Below are 22,457 nucleotides of genomic sequence, written 5' to 3' on the forward strand. Positions count from 1 at the left end.
ACGGGCCATGGCACTGCTGCAGCAGAGGATGGGGGATGGGGACAGAGCGACTCAGGGTCACGGTGAAGCTGCTGCAGCCCCGCGGGGAGGGGCAGGGGCTGCTTTGGGGGCTCCCAGGCGGGGAAGGGCCTGGCCTCGGCTGGAGCCTCACGCCCGGGCCCGGGCTAACCACAGCGCAGCGCAGCCTCCCTCCCTGCCCAGCCCATTGTGACGCCTCGCTGCGGGTGCTGATTGGGCAGAGGCACCTGTCAGTCTCCTCGCCTCCCCCTCCCCCTCCCCCCCACCCCCCGGGCCGGCCGGGCGGTGGCCGCAGGAAGTGTCTCACGCAGGACAGGGTAGGTGCGGTTCCTGCGTCCCCCTCGGACCGGCCCAGCGCGCGGGGAGGGGGGCGAGCTCGCGGAAAAGGCGGGCGAAGCGAGGCCCTCGCGAAGGGAGGCTGAGAGCAGCTTGGCGGCTGCCGCCTCCCCGCTGGGGTAGGGGCTGTTCCTGAGCGAGCGCTCCCTGCCCCCCCCCCCCCCACGCCGCCCGTTCTAACCGCCCCCCGCCTGCTGCACGCGCTCCACGGGAGTCCCCCCCTAACGGCCGCAAGCCAACGGCCCTTCGCGCGCGGCGGGTCAGGGTGCAAATCTTCTCGTCGCTCTCTGCACGTGGGGGGGAAGGGGAGGTTGCCCCGTCACCTCCTCCCCCCTGCTCCCAGTGCTGGGGAATGGATGCTCCTTAAAAAGTGCCACCGGCACCCAAAACGCGACTCTGCATCGCCCCTCCCCCCCACAGACCACCCGCCCCCCTTCTTTGCCCCCCTCTGTCTGTCACGCAGCCCCCTGTCTTGTAGCTGTGTGTCCCCGCGGGTGAGAACCTGAAAGTGAAACTGCGTGTAAAATGAGCGATTCTAATGGGCTAGTTCAAGGATTCTCAAACTCTTTTTTTATAAAAGAAGTGTGTGTGTTTAACTGTCTTTAGAGTGATGTTTTATCCTTTTGAAAGACGATTTGGTTTTAATTTCTTCCCCTCCCCCATCCATTCTTTCTCATCTGAAAATGAGAAGAGCTAGCACTCTGCAGACACCCCAGAAAGTGCTTCATGGTGTAGAGACCACTATACTGGATTTTCATTGTACAAACTTCAGGAAATGCAAAAAGAAATGAAAAGCTTACAAAGTAAATTTTTTCCCATTCTTTGTTTTCATGGAGACCGTGTAGCCGTTTGGACTGGATTTCAGATGGAACTCCTGAGTTCTAGTTCCATTTTAGGGTTTGTCTATACTTCAAAGTTAAGGGCAATTAAGGTAGGGTGTTAATTAAAAGTGCAGTAAGCTGTTCCCAACCAACTTCATGTGTGTACACTCTTATTCCGGAACAAGCATGCCTTGTTCCTGTTTAGCATTACCTCCAGTGACACTCTTGTTCTGGAATAAGGGTACATCTACACTGGCAAAGTTACAGCGCTGGCGGGAAACTGTTGTGTGTTCACACTGTCAGCTGCCTGTGCAATAGCATGTTCACACTTGCGGCACTTGCAGCGGTATTTGGAGCAGTGCACTCTGGGCAGCTATCCCACAGAGCACCTCATTCTTTTCTGCTGCTTACACTTGTGGGAAGGCGGAGGGGGTTATGGGGCATCCTGAGTCCTGTCCATTGCTTTGCATCCCAGCAATTCCTGTGCTTCCGTCCGCATTTGTCGCTATCTTTCAACGATTTGTGTATTGCGCGCCCTGCCTCTTCTGGCTGCAGGAATGGATTCCGAACTGTTGACCATTATGCTGCTTGCTCTGACCAACCCATCACGAGTGGCAGTGGAGTTATTCTTTAAACTACAAAGGCAAGACGAGCGTGACATTGATCTCGCCACGCGTAGTAGCTACAACACAAGATTGCTTGTGGCATTCATGGAAGTGCTGACTGCAGTGGAATGCTACTTTTGGGCTCTGGAAACAAGCACAGAGTGGTGGGATCACATCGTCATGCACATCTGGGATGATGAACAGTGGCTGCAGAACTTTCGGATGAGGAAAGCCACATTCATGGGACTGTGTGATGAGCTTGCCCCAGCCCTGTGTTCAAGGACACGAGAATGAGAGCTCCCCTGCCATTGGAGAGGTGCATGGCGATTGCACTGTAGAAGCTGGCTACTCCAGACTGCTACTGATCGGTCGCTAATCAGTTTGGAGTAGGAAGGTCTACCGTCAGACTCGTGTTGACAGAAGTGTGCAGGGCCATTAATTGCATCCTGCTTCGAAAGACTCTGACTCTGGGCAACGTGTGTGACATTGTGGATGGCTTTGCATATATGGGCTTCCCTAACTACTGAGGGGTGATAGATGGCACGCATATTCCAATTCTGGCACCAGACCACCTACCCACTGAGTACATTAAGTACAAGGGGTATTTCTCACTGGTTCTCTAGGTGCTTGTGGATCACCATGGGCATTTCACAGACATTAACGCAGGCTGGTTCGGAAAGGTGCACGACGCATGTATCTTTTGGAGCACTGGCCTGTTCAGGAAGCTGCAAGCAGGGACTTTCTTCCTAGACCAGACGATCACTGTGGGGGAAGTTGAAATGCCCATGGTGATCCTGGGAGACCCCGCCTACCCTTAATGCCGTGGCTTATGAAGCCATACAGGGGGCAACTTGACAGCAGCAAGGTTCAACAACAGGCTGAGCAAGTGCAGAATGACTGTGGAGTGTGCTTTTGGCTGTTTAAAAGCCCGCTGGCGCTGCCTCTATGGGAAGCTGGACCTGGCCGATGACAATATTCCTATGCTTATAGCTGCATGGTGTATGCTCCATAATATTTGTGAAGGAAAGGGTGAAAGCTTCACTTCAGTGCCTGGAGGCTGAGTTTGAACAGCCAGAGACAGGACTATTAGAGGGGCACAGCGTGGGGCCATAAGAATCAGGGATGCCTTGAGGCAACAATCTGAAGCTGAAAGCCACTAATATTTGTTGCTATGCTCGGGAGTGCAGTGCTTGTAATGCTAGGAGGTGGTTGGTGCACATGATGCAATAAGTGGGTTTAACATAATTGTATGTTGCTTTGCAGTGCTCTTTTTGCTTTCAATTAATAAAATAAAGATTACTTTCAAACCAACACAATTCTTTTATTAAAAAACAACAACTGGAGGAGAGAGTCAAACAAAAAGACCCATCAGCAGTGAGAGGGATAAGGGAAGGTCCCAGGAGGAGGAGGGGTCCCAGGATGGCTAAAGATTTGTATATGTCCAGGGATCATATCTATCCTTCTCCTTTGGAATACAGTGCAGCAGGTACTGTACTTCAGCAGGGCCAAACTGGAGAGGGATGGGTGTTGAGTGCAGTGGGTAGAGGGAGTCCACAGTGCTGGACTGTGAGGAGGGAGGAGTGGAATGCCGCGGGTATAGACTGGAACCAGGAGGTTGATAAGAGTGTGTTGGCACTGTCTGGGGGGCGCATGGGAAAGAGTTTTGCCACAGCGGCTGCAGGGGAGGGCGGGCACGGAGCTGCTTGGTTTGAAGAGCTAGTATCTCCTGGAGCATGTCTGCTTGGCACTCCATAACCTTTAAGAGCCGCTCCGTGGCTTCATTCTGGCGTGTTGCGTTCTCCTTTCGGTCCCTCTTCTCGCTGTCCCATCACTCCTTCAATTCCTGTTTCTCGGCAGCGGAGTGCATCATAACATCATGCAGAAAGTCTTTCTTAATTCTTCTTGGCTGCTTTCTAATTCTGCATAGCCATTCAGGTGCTGATAACAAAGAGGGAGGCTGGGCTCTCAAGGTCATCTCTGTGAAGTTTAATGCAACATTGTACAGAAGCAGTATTGTTTGCAACACAGAGAACACTGATTCAGTGATTTAAAGCACAGCCAGTACTCTCACACCTGTCACTAACTGGTTGACCCCAGGCAAGGACACATGAGCCACAAGACCCCCAAAATGGTGAGTAGCCACAGGGGCAGGGTAAATTACTCTTCCTGGACCTTACTGTACACTTGGCACGTGGCTCTTGGGGAGAGCCAGCACTGTCGGGGGAGCCTGATAATCACTCCTGTCCCCACACTTTCCACAGAATGTGATTATTATGGAGGATATCTCACTGCTGAAGGTGAGCAGGAATCAAGGGAGGATCTTCTCCAAGCCTGCAGCTTCCGCCCAGGCCCCTATGCAGCTTGCCTGTGTGCAGCAGTGGTCTCCCCCAGCCCCCCGTGATGGCACAGTGGCGCAGGAAAGTTACTGTTAATGGGGCAAGAAACAAAGCCGTTCTGCCGAAATGCCTGCGGCAACAGATTGCCCAGTATCTCCATGAGAGTTTCCTGGAGATATCTGAGGGAGATTCTTGGGAAATGAGGGAGTCAATTAACAGCCTGTTCCGCCGCTTATACTAGGCATGCGGTGGGAGACAAGCCTGCTTTCTGCAACCCTCCTGCCCCCAACAACTCACTTCAGCGATTCACAAAATCAGATCCACTTACCAGGTGCCTCCTCTCCTGTTTGCTCTTTGCCAAGCTCTGACAGCTTGTGACTGGCTAGCCTCCCCCAGGGTAGAAAAGAGCTCCTGGTTGCATGCATCTCTGGTCTCCGAGTCATCCTCTGCCTCTGGGTCCCCCTCCACATCCTTGTCCCAGATTTCCTCCTCCTGGCTTGGTCCACTCTCGACTGGCACATGAGCCACCGAAGTATCCACAGTGGTCTTCAAAGTGGAGGTGGGGTCGCCATTGAGTATTGTGTCCAGGTCTTTATAGAACTGGCAGCTCATGGGCGCAGCACCGGAACGGTGGTTTGCCTTCTGCGCCTTGTGGTAGGCGTTCCACAGCTTCTTCACTTTGTTCCCTTTCTGTCATGCATCATGAAATCTGTCCATAGGTGGTATAATTCCTATGGATGGCGCGCAGCTGGGACTGGACAGCCTCCCTCTCCCCCTCACAAATGCTGATGAGGTTCAGCAGCTCATCATTGCTCTAAGCGGGGGATCGCCTGGTGCATGGAGCAGGCATGGCCACCTGGAAAGATGCACTGAGACCACTGCACGCATTACCGAGCAAACAGGAAGGGGACTTCCAAATTTCCAAAGGAATATATGGGGTGGGGATGACGGTTGGTCACCTGAGAACAGGACAGTAGAGTTCAAACCTGTGATCAGAGAGGTGAGAACAGGCATTGTGGGACACCTCCCGGAGACCAATCGCAGTGCTGTAATCGCCACGGTGTCTATACTAGCACCGCAGTGCAATATCCCCGTCTCAGAAAGCTCTATGCCTCTTGTTGGGGTGCTTTTTGTAAAGCGCTACAACTGCGCAGTTTCTGTGCACTTAGTGGCTTGGCATTGTTTACACCTTGGGAGTTACAGTGCAAAAAGCTGCTTTACTGTGCAGAAACTTGCCAGTGTAGACAGGGTCTTAGTTTCTTCATCTGTCAAATGGCTGTAATAATACTTTACTCCTGGGGCATTCTGCGCCAAAAAATTAAAAACTCTGTGCACAATATTTTAAAATTCAAAATTTTGCAGATTTTGTCAGAATAACACTACATAATCGTAAAAAGAAAAGTAGTACTTGCGGCACCTTAGAGACTAACCAATTTATTTGAGCATAAGCTTTCGTGAGCTACAGCTCACTTCATCGGATGCTGAAGCTCATTAAAGCTTATGCTCAAATAAATTGGTTAGTCTCTAAGGTGCCACAAGTACTCCTTTTCTTTTTGCGACTACAGACTAACACGGCTGTTACTCTGAAACTACATAATCATGCCAGTTTCAATTATTTTGGTAATTTATTTCAAAATACGTGTCAGCAAGTATATCTGTAACAGTAAAGATGCACACACAAATTCCCCCCAGGAGTAGAGAGAGTAGAGTAGAAACCCCTATGACAACCCAGTTCCTGTTTCTCCTACCCCTTCCCCTCAGAGCCCAGTTGGGAGGCCAGACACCTATAACTCCTCCCATCCCAGAGCCCAGCCGCAGCCCCCCCCAGCCGATATACCCGAACCCCTTTCCCCCACCAGAGCCCAGCCGTTGCCCCCCCCCCTTGCCCAGACACCCTTCTCGCTCCAGACCCCTGGGAACCAGAGGAGGAAACAGCCTAATGCTCGCTCAGTCCCAGGCTTGCATGGAGTTTCCTGCGCTGCCCTCTCCTTCCCTCAGCGCGTGCTGGGAACTGCAGCTGCCAGGAACCCTGTAGCTCCTTCCTTCTCCCCCGGCAGTGTCTTCTATGTGCAAAATGGGCTCTGCCTGGCCCATGAGCCCTTCGTGGTGGCTAGCAGTGCTGCAGCCCATTTCTGTGGGGGGAAGGAAATTTTGCGTGCACAATGTTGATTTCTGCAAAATTCTGCATTGCGCAGTGGTGCAGAATTCTCCCAGGAGTAATGCTTGCTTCCCTCCTTGAGATGTGAGGATGGGTTAAAAGTTTTGAAAACAAAGTACTATATAAAAGCTAATTATTAATAATGTAGGATGTTATTAGGCACACAGGTGTATAGTATTCTATACATCTATGGTGATACATAAACAACTAAGGAAATGTTGTTTAAAAATTAATTTTAACTTTAAGTGAAGCTCCATAGTTGAAGTCCCATAAATATCATTGTCATAGGAAAGTTTGAGACTTGCTGTTTGCAGCGTTCTACGTACCTTCCATGCTCAAATTATGTTAGAAAAATGGGCTGCAGATTACAGCAGATGAACTCCTGCATCATTGAAGGTCTGAACTCTGGAGCAGGGCACCCACGGTTAAATTCAGACTGAAGTCAGAGAAGGTCTCCAGAGTAGACCCTTTATCTTGCTTTACTTATGCTGTGTTCATTTGCAAATTATTCTTCATCGCTTATTTATTCTTCGTATTTATACTCATGTTCTGGAGAAGCAGAAAAATTGTGTTGTCCATTATGAGGCTCTTATTGTAGAAAAATGCTACCTGCTGGCATTTTTATCAGGTCTATTCATGTTAATTGTTGCATTATCCCTCTAGCCTGGAAGGTCAAGTTCAAACAAAACTCATGTTTCAGAGCCAGTTCTGGGTATCAGGAATGCACTCTGTAATAAAGAAGATAATATGCATTGGCAGCAGATTGCTTTGCATTTCAGCCAGCAGGTCTTCTAAAAAAATCTATTAGATTTGCAAGGGCAAGGAGGCAACAGGTTCTCTGATTTCACTATTTTGCCCATAATGTTAGTATTAAAAATAGAATCTGATTTGTGTGGATAGTTATTGAAATGCTGAGAGAAGTTTTGTGTGAGCTTTCAGATTTCCTGTGTGAGCTTTCAGATTTCCCAAGTGAGCCAAACATCCCCAATTTGGTGCTCAACTTTTTGAATGTTGAAAAATTTAAATACCGTTTTTTGTAAGTGTACACTGTATATACATATTTCCATCACCACCAAATTACTTAAGTTTTACTAGGGTTACTGACGCACTTTGTTTTGAAATTGCAAATCTGCATAGTTACACAATTTTCTAATATCTCAGGATGGGAAAGGTACAGGCTACATCTCCCACCTAAGTCCTAGGAAAGAGAGAATTTTTGTATTTCATGTTGTCCTTTTGACTAAAGAATTTTTTTTAAAGGAAAAAATGATTTAACCATATGTATCTTCTTAAGAATTGAATGTTGTAGTCATCTGAAAATCTAGCAGGCATTCTTTCAATGAGAGGGTGACCTCTTAGCAATCCAGAACAGAGAGGAAACATTGATCCTTCTTAGTGGCAGGCAGATCAAATTAATAAATTGGGTAAAGTTATTGTTATTTTAAGTCATACTGTGTCTGTAACTCTGACACGTTTGTCTCTAAAGGAATAATTTTGTTTGGATACTGAGTTGTTTGCTATTTCCCGTAACATGTCCGCTATAGCACGATATCAATAATATTACTTCTCGCTGAAATTTTTGAGTAATATTGGGATCAGGGAGAAAATATCAGGTAGCATTCTTATTTTCTCTTGTTTTTAGAACTCTCTTTAAAAATTAATAAATAACCTTTGAGAAGGTAGTTTTCTGTGAAGAAAATGACTGGCTGTGGCCAATAGCTAAATGCTTTGCTTCTAGCCTTCTTGGTGAAAAGATTGCTTAATTTTCATGAACTTCTAGTATTCTAAAGAAAATGTGACCTGTTTAGAACTTGAGTACTTATTTTCTATTTGACAATTATTGAAAGTGTAAATATGATCAGAACGATTACTTTATCTATACATAATTGTGAAATCCCATAGAGTATTTGAGTTTATTTCCTAAATATTCCCCAATATCTTTTCTCTGTGAAAGTAAATATGAAACTAATAAGTCTAGTCAGTTTCACGGATGATATTTACAGTGCTGGGCACTGTGAAACTGACAATCATGTCAATTTCTCTCCTGCTGTTTGGGCAGGATGTGAGGTGCAGTGGAAGCAGGCACTGGAATATTTATGAGGAGGGGTTAAGAAAACTGGGTGAGGAAGAGACTTGTGATGACCCAGCTCTTGTAGTAACCAGTTGATTGGGAAAAGACTAAAGGAGCAGACACCTGTACAGCCAAGAGGCTCTGGCCTAGGGGTCCGGATGAAGATGAATCTCCTTCTCCCTTCCAGGCATCAGATGGGTATAGGAGGGGCTTCACATTTATCAGGCACTAAACCCATTAACAAGAGGGGGAGCAGGTTCTAGTATGAAAATCTTGGTAAGAATCTTAGTACTCTACTTTTCAGTGGCTTGGGGGTAATTCCTGTGCTTCTTACCAGAACAGTAATCATGGAGCTTTCTAGTGGGTTCATCTTTAGTACCAACCTATGGCAGGTAGACTTACTCCTCTGACAAGCAGGTGTCTGGTAAATTTTCATGCCCTGACTAATAATAACTGCTGTTACTACTCTGGAAAAAAGAAAAATATTCATATGCAAACCAATTCCATGAAACCCATTTAAGGTAATCTCAGTATCAAAATGAATTTAAAAGTCTTCCATTTGGGAAAACCTGACATTTTTATAAGGCATTAACATTACTGGAGAGATGTTGGATCATGCACTACAAACCTTTGCTGAAGTTTAATTTAAGTAACAATTGTATTATTTCCTAGCTTTCAGATTTAAGCAGGTGAGAGATTATAGCAGGAAGATCAGTATTATATGTGCAAAATGCCACTGGCAAAGACATTCTTGCATCATAAATATGAATAATTCATATCACCCACCTAAAATCTATAAATATATTAACATACAAATGGAAACCATACAAACCTCAAAGAAAATTAAGCAAATCTGGCAGGGAGAGAAGAGTATAGGTTTCACTTTATCTATTGGAGTATGGGCAAAACTCTCCGGGGAATTATTGACAGTCACATAACTCTGCCTTTAATCTTTATGTACGGTGTTGCAAACGGTTGTGTGGATCCTACAATTGGTATATTTTCATGCTCTTTCTTTTTTGTTGAATGATACTTATTCTGTTAAGCTCTTGCGTGCGATTTCTGGGCAAATATAGTACAAAGGTTTATATCACTAAATATATTGCAGTCTCTATGTATTGCCTCACTATGCTATTGTTTCAGAGTAACAGCCGTGTTAGTCTGTATTCGCAAAAAGAAAAGGAGTACTTGTGGCACCTTAGAGACTAACCAATTTATTTGAGCATGAGCTTTCGTGAGCTACAGCTCACTTGATGAAGTGAAGTGAAGCGATGAAGTGAGCTGTAGCTCACGAAAGCTCATGCTCAAATAAATTGGTTAGTCTCTAAGGTGCCACAAGTACTCCTTTTCTTTATGCTATTGTTTGTTTCTCAAGCACAACCACTCAGTGATGCTTTTAGTTGTCTGAGGCTTTGTCCTACCCATTCATGCCACAATTCTTAGTCCTCCCCTAAAGATGATCTGGTTGAAAAGTGAATGTATGTGTGTTACTAATGTTGCAGTCCTTTCCCTGCATGCCTGATGGATCAACCTAAAGTTCTTTCTTCCTTTCTGTATTTGTGCAGTAGCACAATATAGTCTTAATTTTAGCACATACCATGCTGCTAGTTGGAATGTGTTGCAAATTGTATGAATTTACACTGCAGGTTTTGCGAAGTATTTATACAGAAATCGTACTGTTTCCCAGTATTTCAGAGATTAATGAGCTTCACCACAAAGATCCAGTAATAGTTAGGCAATGGTACCTTACACACCACTCTCACCTCAAGAAGAGTGGCTAGTGTCTCAGTAATCAGAGTAACTGAGAGAGAATTCAGATATGTACGTATTCAAACCCTGCCGTTTTACTAATGTCATCCAGTCATCATTGTGACCCATTCTCTTGGGGAACTGTAGCATAGAAAAATATGGACAGTCCTTGTGATGGTAAAGCTTTCACACCAAGTATGTACACAAGAAAAGTGCCAAAAATGGGATAGGTTTCTAGAAATTTTGTCACCCTTTCTAGTGTACTCAGGAGGGAGGCTTCCCGTCAGCAGGCCAGAATCTTTAGCCAGGATCTTTGAATATTAACTGGAGCCTGAATAAGTAACATATGGTATAGTTTGTTACCGGTTTATTGTAACTTTGCCTTAATAAAATGTTTTTTAAAATGTTGCATGTTTCTGCATGTGCCATTGTGTTGTAATTAATGGCTGCAATACCATACACAAAGGAACCTGTAGTTCAGGGGTAGGCAACCTATGGCATGTGTGCCAAAGGCGGCACGCAAGCTGATTTTCAGTGGCACTCACACTGCCCAGGTCCTGGCCACCGGTCCAGGGAGCTCTGCATATTCATTTAATTTTAAATGAAGCTTCTTAAACATTTTTAAAACCTTATGTACTTTACATACAACAATAGTTTAGTTATATATTATAGATTTATAGAAAGAGACCTTCTAAAAACATTAAAATGTATTACTGGCATGCAAAACCTTAAATTAGAGTGAATAAATGAAGACTCGGCACACCACTTCTGAAAGGTTGCCGACCTCTGCTGTAGTTCATGGAGAAAGTGGTAATGAGATGATCAGAGGTGGACCAGACCTTCTGAGAAGGAGGTCAGTGGAGGAGGGAGAAGGAAACAGGAGCCACAGGGAGTTGAAAGGAAATGAAGACATTACAGGAGGAACAAACAGCAACTTAAAGGTGGGGTGGAGAAGGAAGCACACACAGTAGAAGCCAGCATAGAGTTGTGATAGAGGGAGGGAAGCACAGAGGGAACAAGTGGAAGAGTTGGAAGGAATGTGAGCCTTTTGGAATCCTCTAGGTAAGAGCTGGATCTTGGACTCGTATCCATTACTGCTGTTTAAAAAAAAATTTTTTTTTAATTGTGCAGTACATTCATTTGGAAGTTATGGTTGACTACCCAACTGTTCAAGGACTGCTTTAGTGGTTTAAGATGTCACCATAACCATTGATTAAATCATAGTGCTAGATTCAGAATTGCTTGTTTCTTCTATAAATATCTAAACTACAAGAAGTGCCCTTTATTCATGTGTAGGCTGATACTGAGTATTTGATTTCATTTTTCTTTGACCTTCAGTGGGGCATTTTTCTTGATAACAATGGAATTTAAAAACCTCCACAGCAGTCTTTCCTGTACTTTGATTAAGATACTTAATTGTTAATCATAATAGTTAAACAATATTTGTAGATTGTTCTGTATAGATTAGGGAAATGATTAACTACAATATTAAAACAGAATTAGACATCAGGAATGCTTGCTGTGAATTGCTAATATGCTTTGTAAATCTTGTAAATATTTGAACCCTTAACACCAAACCCCCCCCCAAAAACTAAAACCAGGTATACAAGCCTGTACAATATCAAATATAAGGAATGTGCAAATGGAGTATATGTTATAAAGATTAAAATGTAATAGACTATGAACAATAATATAGTAGTTCAGAAACTTTTATAGTTACTGGTCAGCCAATAAAACATTTGAGGCCCAATTATTTCACTTCTATTTACAGTTATTTATAGCTTTCTCTTTAATTACCCCTGCTTTAGCCTTCAGACTTTTAAGATTCTGCAGTGATGCACCTACCTCCTTGGTCTAGAAGGACTAGATAAGACACCCTTCACATTTTATTACCACTGTTCCTTAGCTGAATCAACAAGTTTATTCCCTTCTCTCTGTGGTGTGAGTACACTACTCCCCAAACATCCTTAGTTCCTGAATACAACTGGTATCAGGAATCTAACTTAATAGATGATCTGATGTAAAGACCAGTTATGCATTCATTATGCATTTATGCAGAACTTCTTAAGTCCCCTTGCATCTGTGATATTTCTCTTTTTATCTAGAAGAGTATTTGTAGTGGCTGAAAGATGGTTGTGCCTTTGAAGTTAAACTCTCAGGTTAAAAATCCTATTTAGTTTTTACCACTTATGTTGTTTTGCTTGCTTTTTTATTTTTGCATTTCTGTCAGCTTGGATGATGAAAGTAGAGTATTCCATTTCTAATCACTTTTAAGTTCTCATGTGCTAGCACAACCCTTCATTGTTTGAGTTGTAGGTTTTAGATTTTTTTTTAAATTGTGGATATATTGCTGTTAGACTTAGTTTGTAAAAGCTTGTTCTTACAAAACAAAAACGTTAGCCTAAATTTGATTTGAGAAAAAATGCTTTTTTAAATGGATGTTGTCTTTAACAAAAGTGTAAATATTTATTTTTTTTTTAAGAAAAAAAATCATGAAATTTCTAAATTGTCTGGCTGTTTTGTTAAATTATTTAGGATTCAACAGTTAATGAAAAATTCATGCAAGAGTACAGATAAAGAAGAAAAATCTAACCATTAGAGAAATGGCAGGATTCTTAGACAATTTCCGATGGCCAGAGTGTGAGTGTATTGACTGGAGTGAAAGAAGAAATGCAGTTGCTTCAGTGGTTGCAGGTGTACTGGTAAGTATTCAAACTACACAAATGAATCCAGATTTGTCATCTTGTTTAATGTGGCATTAATACTTCATTAATCTTTGAAAATAAAATGTTCCTAAATCAAATTTTGTTAAATTGCAGTGCTAACTGCAAAAACAACGAGGAGTCCTTGTGGCACCTTAGAAACTAACAAATTTATTTGGGCATAAGCTTTCCTGGGCTAGAACCCACTTCATCAGATGTATGGAGGGGAAAATACAGGAGTAGGTATGAATATATGAAAAGATGGCAGTTGCCTTACCAAGTGTGAGGTCAGTCTAACGAGGCAATTCAATTAACAGCAGGATACTAAGGAAGGAAAAATAACTTTTGCAGTGGCAATTAGAGTGGCCCATTTCAAACAGTTGACAAGAAGGTGTGAGGAACAGTAGGGGGAAATTAGTATGGGGGAAATTAGGTTTAGGTTTTGTAATGACGCAACCATTCCCAGTCTTTATTCAGGCCTAATTTGATGGTGTCCAGTTTGCAAATTAATTCCAGTTCTGCAGTTTCAGGTTGGAGTCTGGTTTTGAAGTTTTTTGGTTGAAGAATTGCAACTTTTAGGTCTGTTATTGAGTGACCAGGGAGACTGAAGTGTTCTCCTACTGGTTTTTGAATGTTATAACTCCTGATGTCAGATTTGTGTCCATTTATTCTTTTGCATAGAGTCTGTCTGGTTTGGCCAATTGTTTTTGCTGATACAGACTAACACAGCTACCACTCTGAAACCCAGTGCTAACTGCATTCTTAAACCAATATATTTCTTCACATTTTGCAAATGTGTTTAGGAAAACCTTTGCAGTTCACCTGGATGTATACACTATGTTTGAATTTGATGTTCCAATACTACTACTTCTTTTTCCGGTATTGTTTTTCTTTTAAAAAGCGTTAAATTGTTGGAAGGTATGTATTCACTTTCAAAGACCTTCATGGCCCTATCCCCATCCTACCTATCAACTCTCATGTAGTATTGAAAGGTAGACTCCTGCGTCTGATCAGCCTGTGATGCCAGCTGCCATCACCTACTTGTTGACTTTTCAAACAAGAACCTTCATGCTTTCTCCCATGTTGCCCCTTACACTTGGGAGAAGCTCCCGATAAACACCCGCAAAAGTAACTCATTATCCTCCCCCAAATCTGTCCATAAAACTCTCCTTTGCTGTGAGGCCTACAAAATACTTGACAACAGCTAGACAGTTTGTGTGCTGAGACCACAGCCTATCATGCTAACGAGTATTGTTTCCTCATACTCCCCCTGTGGTTGGTCTGTGAGACTAGTATTGTTTCCTCGTACTCCCCCTGTGATCAGTCTGTCTGTCTCCCTCGGTTGTCTCTTGTCTTATACTTAACATCATAAGCTTGTTGGAGCAAGGCCTTGTTTTTTGTTCTGTGTTAGTACATCATCTAGTATAAGAGGGTCCTGGTCCATGACGAGGACTCCTGCATGATATATGTGTGTGTCTGGCATAACAAGGTATGTTATAGCACTTACATTTTACCTGGCTAAATCATGCATATATTGGGAACATATGTTCAGGTTTTTAAGGCAATGTGGGTAATGTAGCCATACCTTTTTTTTTTTTTAATTTTAATAGAAGATTTATGGCTAAATCCCAAACACTGCTTTGAAAATGTCAGCAGTAAGCTTTTTTTCCGCTTCACTGGATTACAGAACATACATGTCAGCAAACTTTTTTAAGAGTGTATTTGTAAAAAGAAGAAATTAAGTTAGCAATATGCACAAAGTGTTAGACAAAGAATACATGCTGAGAGTTTATCTTCACACCCCTCCCGCTTCAAATACTGTGTGATGGTCTTATTGTTTCTCTAGTTTTTCACAGGCTGGTGGATAATGATAGATGCTGCAGTAGTTTATCCTAAACCAGAACAAATGAACCATGCATTCCACACCTGTGGAGTGTTTTCCACATTAGCTTTTTTCATGTAAGTATGCTAATAATAATTCTGTATTTAAAAAGGTCCTTACTTCCTGTAAATGCATAGATGTATAATTTTATAGAGTGGAAAATTTAACCAGCATTCTATATTTTCCAAATTTGAACCATCAGCATCATTACTTTTAGCTAATCCACCGGTACCTCCTTCGCATATCACACAAAAGAAGGCAACGTTCTTGGTCTCTGCTTCCTTTTCTCTTGGGTACTTATGTGGTTATTTGTTTCTTCTCTCTGCTTCCTTTAAGTTTTATCTTTAAAAATTATATATATCTTGGCTTACTATAAGGCATCATCTTTTCCTTTTATAACAAGTACCCATATTCCTGGAGAAAAACCTCTGCTATATTATGCAATAATACTAACATGAAGTTAGGCCAGATTCATCCATGGTGTAACTAACTACTCCTACAGCTCTTTCTCTGGGTCTAAAACTTATTTTGATGACCACTTCTTTTTTTCAAGGTTGCATCAGAGATGAATTTAGACCATTAGTAGTAGTGGGTAGTTGAGTGCTTCATGCTATTGTCTTCATCACAGTCATCCCACAAACCTATTTGGGGTGTCTTTAACTTTAAAAAAAAATGCATTTAACTTAAGCCAGGAATATATTACAGATATTTCAATCATTTTTAAAAAAAGGACACTTAAACAAGGCTCAGATGCTTGTTGCCTTGGAACAGACCTTGCACCTGAGAGGATACCATGGACTTCACTGAAGCTCTGTGTGGGTGTAGAAATCTGCCCTTGTGGATCCAGTTGCAAGATCTGATCTAAACAAAGAGTTTACGAACTGTGTGACTGGATGGGAACGATCTGCCTAGTAACTTTCTCTGAATATTTTTCACATCTCTTAAAAACGTTAATTTTTTTTTTAACCATCATCATTTTGAAATGGCTTTTGTAGTAAAGCTTTAGACTTATGAACTTATGTATTTGAGTTTGTTTTTTGTCCCAGGATAAATGCTGTATCAAATGCACAGGTGAGAGGAGATAGCTACAGTGATGGATGTCTAGGAAGAACAGGTAAATAGTTTATTTAATCAGCATTAAAAGAGCTAAATGAAAACAACTACAGTTTGTAATGAATTTCATTATAATCTCATAGAATTTACAAAAATGTTCCTTGCTCATTAACCTCTGAAAAATATTTGTTTGGCCATTTTTGAGTCTTAGAACATGAATTCTGGATTTCCTACTAAAGATGGAATTCAAGAAGTATATATAGCTTGAGTAACTAGCATTTATCTGTGCATCCTGCATGAGCACAGAGGGAGTGAAATCCCCATTCACAACCTGAGATGGGTTGCTGAGGCTGCAGTACAGCCACTCTGCATCTTATGCCAGCCTGTGGGCTGGAAAAGTGGCTGCTGCCCCTCCATGCTGTCTACAGGGGGAGTTTCTGTGGATCCAATGGCCCTCTCTCCTGTTCCACCCCAAACACTTCCACTAGTGCTAGGCTACTTCAGGCCAGCAGAAAGTCCATCTAATTGGCCTTGGAGAGTGTAGAAACTCCCTCGCCTGGTCATTGTGTATCGTCTGTTTGCTCAGGGCTTCTACATGGAGGTAGGGCTGCTATGGGACTCCTGTGTACAGGTTTTAATTTCACTTTGTACACATCTATTCATTTTTTTATTTACACAGGGCAAGATTTTTTAAAATAAATCCAGCCCCCCCAAACCTTCTATCACCTGCCCATGTACCCACTGACTATTAATATTGGCTTGGAATGACCCATATATCTGTGCATGGAGGAGATCCTTTGCATATAGCTATTCCTTCTCCCACTTCCACAAGGTACTGTTCTCCCCCCTTCAGAACTTCCAGAGGCTGTTCTGTGTCTGGAGTTCCCATGAGGTGGAGATTGAGCGGGCACGGGACTGTGGCCCGAGGGCTTCTCATGATCTCCCTGGAAAAGGTAGCATACCTTAGGCGTTCTGCTATCTTTTCTGTTGGAATTCCTCTCCCATCCCAGGAGTTCCATGGTCTGCAGTGGCCGAGTGGAGTCTCTGGCAACATAGCTCCACTTGGAGATGCACCACTAGGAAATGAGGAATGCTGTTGGAGCCAGAGCCATTGTGAAGGCATGGGGCCTGTCCACAGATGGCCCTGGACTCCTGTGAATACCTGGGGGGATCCCCCAGATTTGGTGACAGACCATGAGGCCTATTACATCAGGAGAGGCCTGCCTTACTTCTCCCTGGTGGGATGCTGTGGTAGAAACTCTGCAAGGGTATCCTGGTGGAGATTTTTCCCCCCAGAGCCTCCTCCCATGGGCAGGATGGGATGATTTGAGCCACTCTGTTTTACGATACATTATCTCCTACTGATCCGAAGATTATTTTTAATGCTTTTAATATATTTCTTGCAGGTGCTCGCATCTGGCTCTTTATTGGTTTCATGTTGATGTTCGGTTCACTTATTGCTTCAATGTGGATCCTTTTTGGAGCATATGTTACACAAAGTAAGGCTCCTTCCTTATTACTTTTTAACGGTGGGGAGGGGACATTCACAAAGTGGCAGCAAAAGAAAGTCTACACATACAGTGGAAAGTGACCTGCTCCAGTTTGTACTTTTGACCTCAATGGCAAATTCTACCTCCATTACACATGTACCTCTTGCATTGATGTTGTTATTGAGAGTTTTGCAAGTTCAGAGAATAGAGATCTGGTGAGTAAAGTAAGGAGCCATAGTGCTGCTCAGATTAAAAGAAACTGTAAATGAAATTCTCAACTCTTTACTGTACTGATTTTAGTGACTTATTTTGAAGAAGAAGCTATATATACATGTACTGCTGGGCAGTCTATAGTCTTAATGCTTGAACTTCAGTCTCTGTCTACTAACATAAGACTCCCTGTCACTGTGGAACTTCAAATGTCCTTTAAGCATACAAAACCAGTATTTACTTTTCAAGTATTCTAGTGAAGCCTCCATTTCTAAGGGTTTTATGAAACTCTATTAACCAATTCCTTTTTAACTAATACACTTATGGTCATTACTCAGGTGCACTGACTAACACTTATGTTTTGCATCTGAATAAAACTTTCTCTATCAGCTAGGAGGGAAATCCAGAACAGAACAAATCATGGAATCCTTTGTGGTTCTAACTGCAGACTTTTATAAGAATTTGAACCTTTCCATTTATTTGTGGGGACCTTATTTTGTTCTTTTCTGACATAGTCATCCATGTAACATATTGCATTGCAATGGCTATGTTCTAATTTACAATCACTTGTGTAAGTACTAGAAGTGAACAGTGACAGTTGCTGTCTACCTTTGGTACTTATGTGGCTTCATTACCATAGCATCTGAGTGCTTCACTGTTTTTAATGTATTTATCCTCACAACACCCCTGTGAGATAGGGCAAGTGCTGTCTTTCACTGTCCATTCCCCTTCACAGCAATGTATGCTTGGTTTGTGTCAAGATGGTGACTCTATGAATAAAGTCTCAAATATACTTTTCCAATATGAAGCTACTAAACTTAATATATCTTGCACTTTTATTTTGTAGACACGAATGTGTACCCAGGATTAGCTGTGTTTTTTCAAAACGCATTGATATTTTTTAGGTAAGTTATTTTTCTCTTACGCCTAAGTATTTCAAACCATTGCTGGCATCTGTCTTATTCTACCCACAGTCATGTTATGAAGCAGGTAAACTGCCAAACTGAAGTCCATTTCTGTTTTACTCATTAAACACGTTTCTCTCTACTCATAGGAGTACAAAGCGTGTTTGTTTTCATACAATTAAATGCTGTTAGTAAACAAATGTTAAAGGCAGAAGCTAAAGTTTTTAAAAAAGCCTAAAGTTGGGCTCCCACATCCATATTTAAGCAGTACAATAAGTGGCCTGAGTTTCAAGAAGGTTGAGCACCCAGCCACTGCTGTTGACCTTAGTGTAGGCTACTGCTCTGTCAGCATCCACAACCAATGTTTACCCTGGCCCATCCTCACCCCTTCCATACTTAAAAAATGAAATGTGGAGGTCTTTCCTAGTTTTTTATAAACCTGGTCTCTTCACATTCTAGCTGGTGAAACCCTTCTGACCCACTTTTGTTAATGAAAACATCTCTAAAATGGGATTTACATGCCAAATCCTCCTATTCTCAAATATGCAGGTTATGAAAGTCAGTATGAGGTCTCATTTCTCTCTTCTTCAACAGGGTCTTGCAAACCTAGGGTTGGCTCAGCTGTAACTGATTACTGAATCTGGGCCATTCAAGTCCTGAATCCTCTTTCCAACCATGGTCAATACCAGAAGCTTCAGATGAAGGTGTGAGAACCCCACAATAGGCAGATGTGGGGATAATCTGACCCCCTCCTCCCCATTAGATCTCATCCTGTTCTCGAATAGATAGTTGGAATTAAGCCCTGAAGCATGGGTTTTAATATCTCTTCCAAAAGTGCATCATTAATTATGATAACTCTGAATAGTCTTGTTATCAGTATGTCCCAGTTCCTTTTTGAATCTTGCTAATTTCTTGGCCTCAATGAGTTCCATAGTCTAATTATATACTCTGTGAAAAAGTATTTTATCAGTTTTGAATTTCTCACCTTTTTAATTTCAGTAAAGGCCCCCTTGTACTTGTGTTATGCCACAGTGAAAACAGATGTTCCTGATCTATCCTCTCTTGACCATAGTCATCTTTTTTCTAGGGTCAACAGTCCTAGTCTTTTCATTCTCTCATCATAAGAGGTTTTTTCCAGGTCCTTGATCATTTTCATTGCCTCTTTCTGAACCTCTCTAATTCTGCAGTAACCTTTTTGAGATAGGATGACCAGTGCCACACCATTGACATTATGTAAATATATAATAGTGATTGCTGTATTATTCTCCATCCATTTACTTATACAGCCTAATATCATGTTTGTTTTTTTGACTGCAGCGGCTCATTGAGCTGTCTACAGTGACACTCAGGTCCCTTTCCTGAGTTAATAGTTAATTTACAGCCCTATCAAAAATATGAGTAGTTTAATTTTTTCCATTCAGTGTGTACTGCTTTGCATTTGTCAACACTGAATTTCATTCATCATCATATTGCCCATTCATCTGGCTTGTTTAGGTCTTTCTGAAGTTCCTCACAGTCTTCTCTGGTCCTGACTAACCTAAATAACTTTGTGTCATCTTCCTCACTGCTCACCCCTCTTTCCAGGTCATTGTTAAATGTTGAATAACATGGGACCTAGTACAGAACTTTCAGGCATCTGCTAGCTACTTTTTGTCATGTGGAAAACTCACCATTTATTCCTACTCTGTTTTCTCTGTCCTAGCTGGGCTTGAGCCATGACAATGCTTGTTGGCCTCTTGCTCCATGAACATGTAGCTTTTTTTTTAGTAGCCTCTTGTGTAGAGACCTTGTAAAAGCATATTTGGACACCTAAATAAATTGTCAGCCATTTCTGCTTTATGGTTTATCTGTTGATGTGTTCAGAGAATGCTAAGAGATTGGAGAAGCACTATTTTCCTTTGCGGAAACTGCTGGGTAGACCCTATCATATCATGATCTTTCACATATCTTGTTCTATTTTTAATTTTCAAGCAGTTTGCCAGCTACACCTGTGAGATCTACTGCTCTAGAGTTCTGTGGATCACCCCTAGAACTTTTTCAAAAAATTGGTACATTTACTACTCTCCAATCATCAGAACTGTGGCTGTTTTTAAAGAGAGATTGTATAGAGTTACTCAGCCACTTCATACTTAAACTCCACCAGAACTCTTGGATGTATAGCCAGATTTAATTTTTTCAAGTATGCATAGGGGATTAAATATATGTAAAAGTAGATTTTCAAATTAAAGATGTTAAACTGTACTGTAGCTAAAGAATTAATATTTTACACTTAGTTTCTTTCATCCCAAATTATAAGTGCAAAACTTGAGTTTAAAGTATCCTGTGTTCCTATGTCAAGTGACCTTTTTCCACATTACATGTAAACTTCTCTTTTCTTACAGTACTCTGATCTACAAATTTGGAAGAACAGAAGAGTTATGGGGATAATATAATCAAAGTTAGCATTAATTCAGTATCTAGACATCTTTGTTTTGTTTGTTTTTACATTTTGCCAAATACTTAGCTATTGCATTCAGTATTTTTGTTAATGTTCTTTTGCTTTCTCTAAATTGAATGATGAGATTTTCAAAAATGGTTTGACAGTTTTCTGTTATTAGTTCCCTTTTTTCATAAAGAGATTTGTGAATATGTACATTATATAGCTGTGTATGTATATATCTTAAAGCAAATGTTAAATTTTTTTATTTCTGAAGTTTTTATTTCTTCTCTCATACATGAACTTGCAACACTATGTAGGATCTGATCCTTCAACCCCTCACACATGAGAGACAAACTTCAGCTGAACTACTCAAGCAAGTAAGAGTTTGCAGGATCAAGCCCACACTGTATCAAATCAACTATTACTTTTATGCACTGATGGGCTGTAGCTGATTTTACAAGCTGTGCAGCAATGCCAAGTTGGATACCTCAAAGTAGAAGTGAGCCCTTCAAAGTGTCTCAGCTAAACTTCTGGATAGCTAAGAGGAAAAAATCTTGATTAGATCCTGGGCTAAGAGGGAGATTTTAAGAAGAATTTTATATAAAGGTTTGAAAAAAGTCAAATTCAGAATAGCTTTTGAACTATTTTTAAAAGGTGAAGACTTTGTTAAAAAGTCCTATAATAAAGGGACAATTTGACCAGTTTTATTTTCAGTCCTGTCATTATTATAGCACAAATACAATTTACTGAGATGATTCTTGTAAAATTCAACACTCATGTCTAGTGTTCAGTAACTTATTACCATTAGCTACATTTACCATTACATTCAAGAAAAACCTAAATTCATTTGAAACTGATATGTTTGTCATACTCAAATATGAAAGGCATTAAAACATTTTAAAGTTATATTAATGCAGCTTTTCTTCAGGGATAATTTTGCTGATGAAATATATGTGGAAGGATGACTTTTCCTCATTTTTATGAATTCTTTTTTCATGTATATTTCTTCAATCTAATGAGTACAGACTTAGGAAAGAAGTGAGTTGAAATGGGTCCATTATTATTGGAGTCCAGTGTGTTCTAACTGGAGAAGACAAAAAGGAAGATTTTGATGTTTATATTGGATGATCTTGTACATGTTTGAGTTTTGATTACACATTTTACATCCTTCTCTTATCAGTTCTACCTGTATCTAAAGCATTTATCATAAAGTGAAGTGAGATTACCTTGCCTCACACTCAGCTTTATATACCATAAGCTTGCTCCACAAACAGCATTAACATAACTTTGACAGTGTAAAAAATATTCCACATGTATGGCAACTAATTTTCCTGTTAATTTGATTTCTTCTCATTCCACTCCTTTCTGGGGATCTTTCCAGTGGGCATAATATGAAGCAAACACCATAGCTGAGAGTTGTCCCATTGCCTTGACTGTTACTTCCGACCTGATTTGTCCACCCCTGTGCAAGTTCATTCTGAATCAGTTACATTTGATGATGTTAAACTGTGTGAATTGTACATAACTTATATTTGCTCAATTATAACTTCACTGAAATACAATAAAGGCTTCCTGAGACTAATCTCTTGTTTGTACAGATCTTACATAAAAATTGCCAAACACCACTATACATTATTTAAAAATTTCAGTATCCTGTTTCATGACTGAGAAGTAAGTATGGCAGAGTGACTTTGTAGAAGTC

The 22,457-nt window shown here is 41.5% G+C and overlaps 1 protein-coding gene across 1 annotated transcript; it reads left to right on the top strand.

Moving 5' to 3' along the window:
• Window positions 1–245: 245 nt before the first annotated feature.
• TMEM50B (transmembrane protein 50B) lies at window positions 246–22,337 on the top strand. Its single transcript, XM_048867881.2, has 7 exons — window positions 246–335; window positions 12,630–12,796; window positions 14,643–14,755; window positions 15,725–15,792; window positions 17,138–17,230; window positions 18,279–18,336; window positions 20,718–22,337. The coding sequence occupies exons 2-7, from the start codon at window positions 12,698–12,700 to the stop codon at window positions 20,761–20,763; spliced, it is 477 nt and encodes a 158-aa protein (XP_048723838.1). The 5' UTR covers window positions 246–335; window positions 12,630–12,697; the 3' UTR covers window positions 20,764–22,337.
• Window positions 22,338–22,457: the final 120 nt, after the last annotated feature.

Source organism: Caretta caretta, chromosome 1 (genome assembly GCF_965140235.1).
Source record: "Caretta caretta isolate rCarCar2 chromosome 1, rCarCar1.hap1, whole genome shotgun sequence".
Taxonomy (NCBI): domain Eukaryota; kingdom Metazoa; phylum Chordata; order Testudines; family Cheloniidae; genus Caretta; species Caretta caretta.

Bases quoted from the DNA above. Each gene is read 5' to 3' on its own strand.
- TMEM50B (XM_048867881.2), top strand. From the start codon at position 12,698: ATGGCAGGATTCTTAGACAATTTCCGATGGCCAGAGTGTGAGTGTATT. The intron at 14,756-15,724 runs GTAAGTATGCTA...TTTTTGTCCCAG, and splicing joins TCCACATTAGCTTTTTTCAT to GATAAATGCTGTATCAAATG. The intron at 18,337-20,717 runs GTAAGTTATTTT...CTTTTCTTACAG, and splicing joins AACGCATTGATATTTTTTAG to TACTCTGATCTACAAATTTG.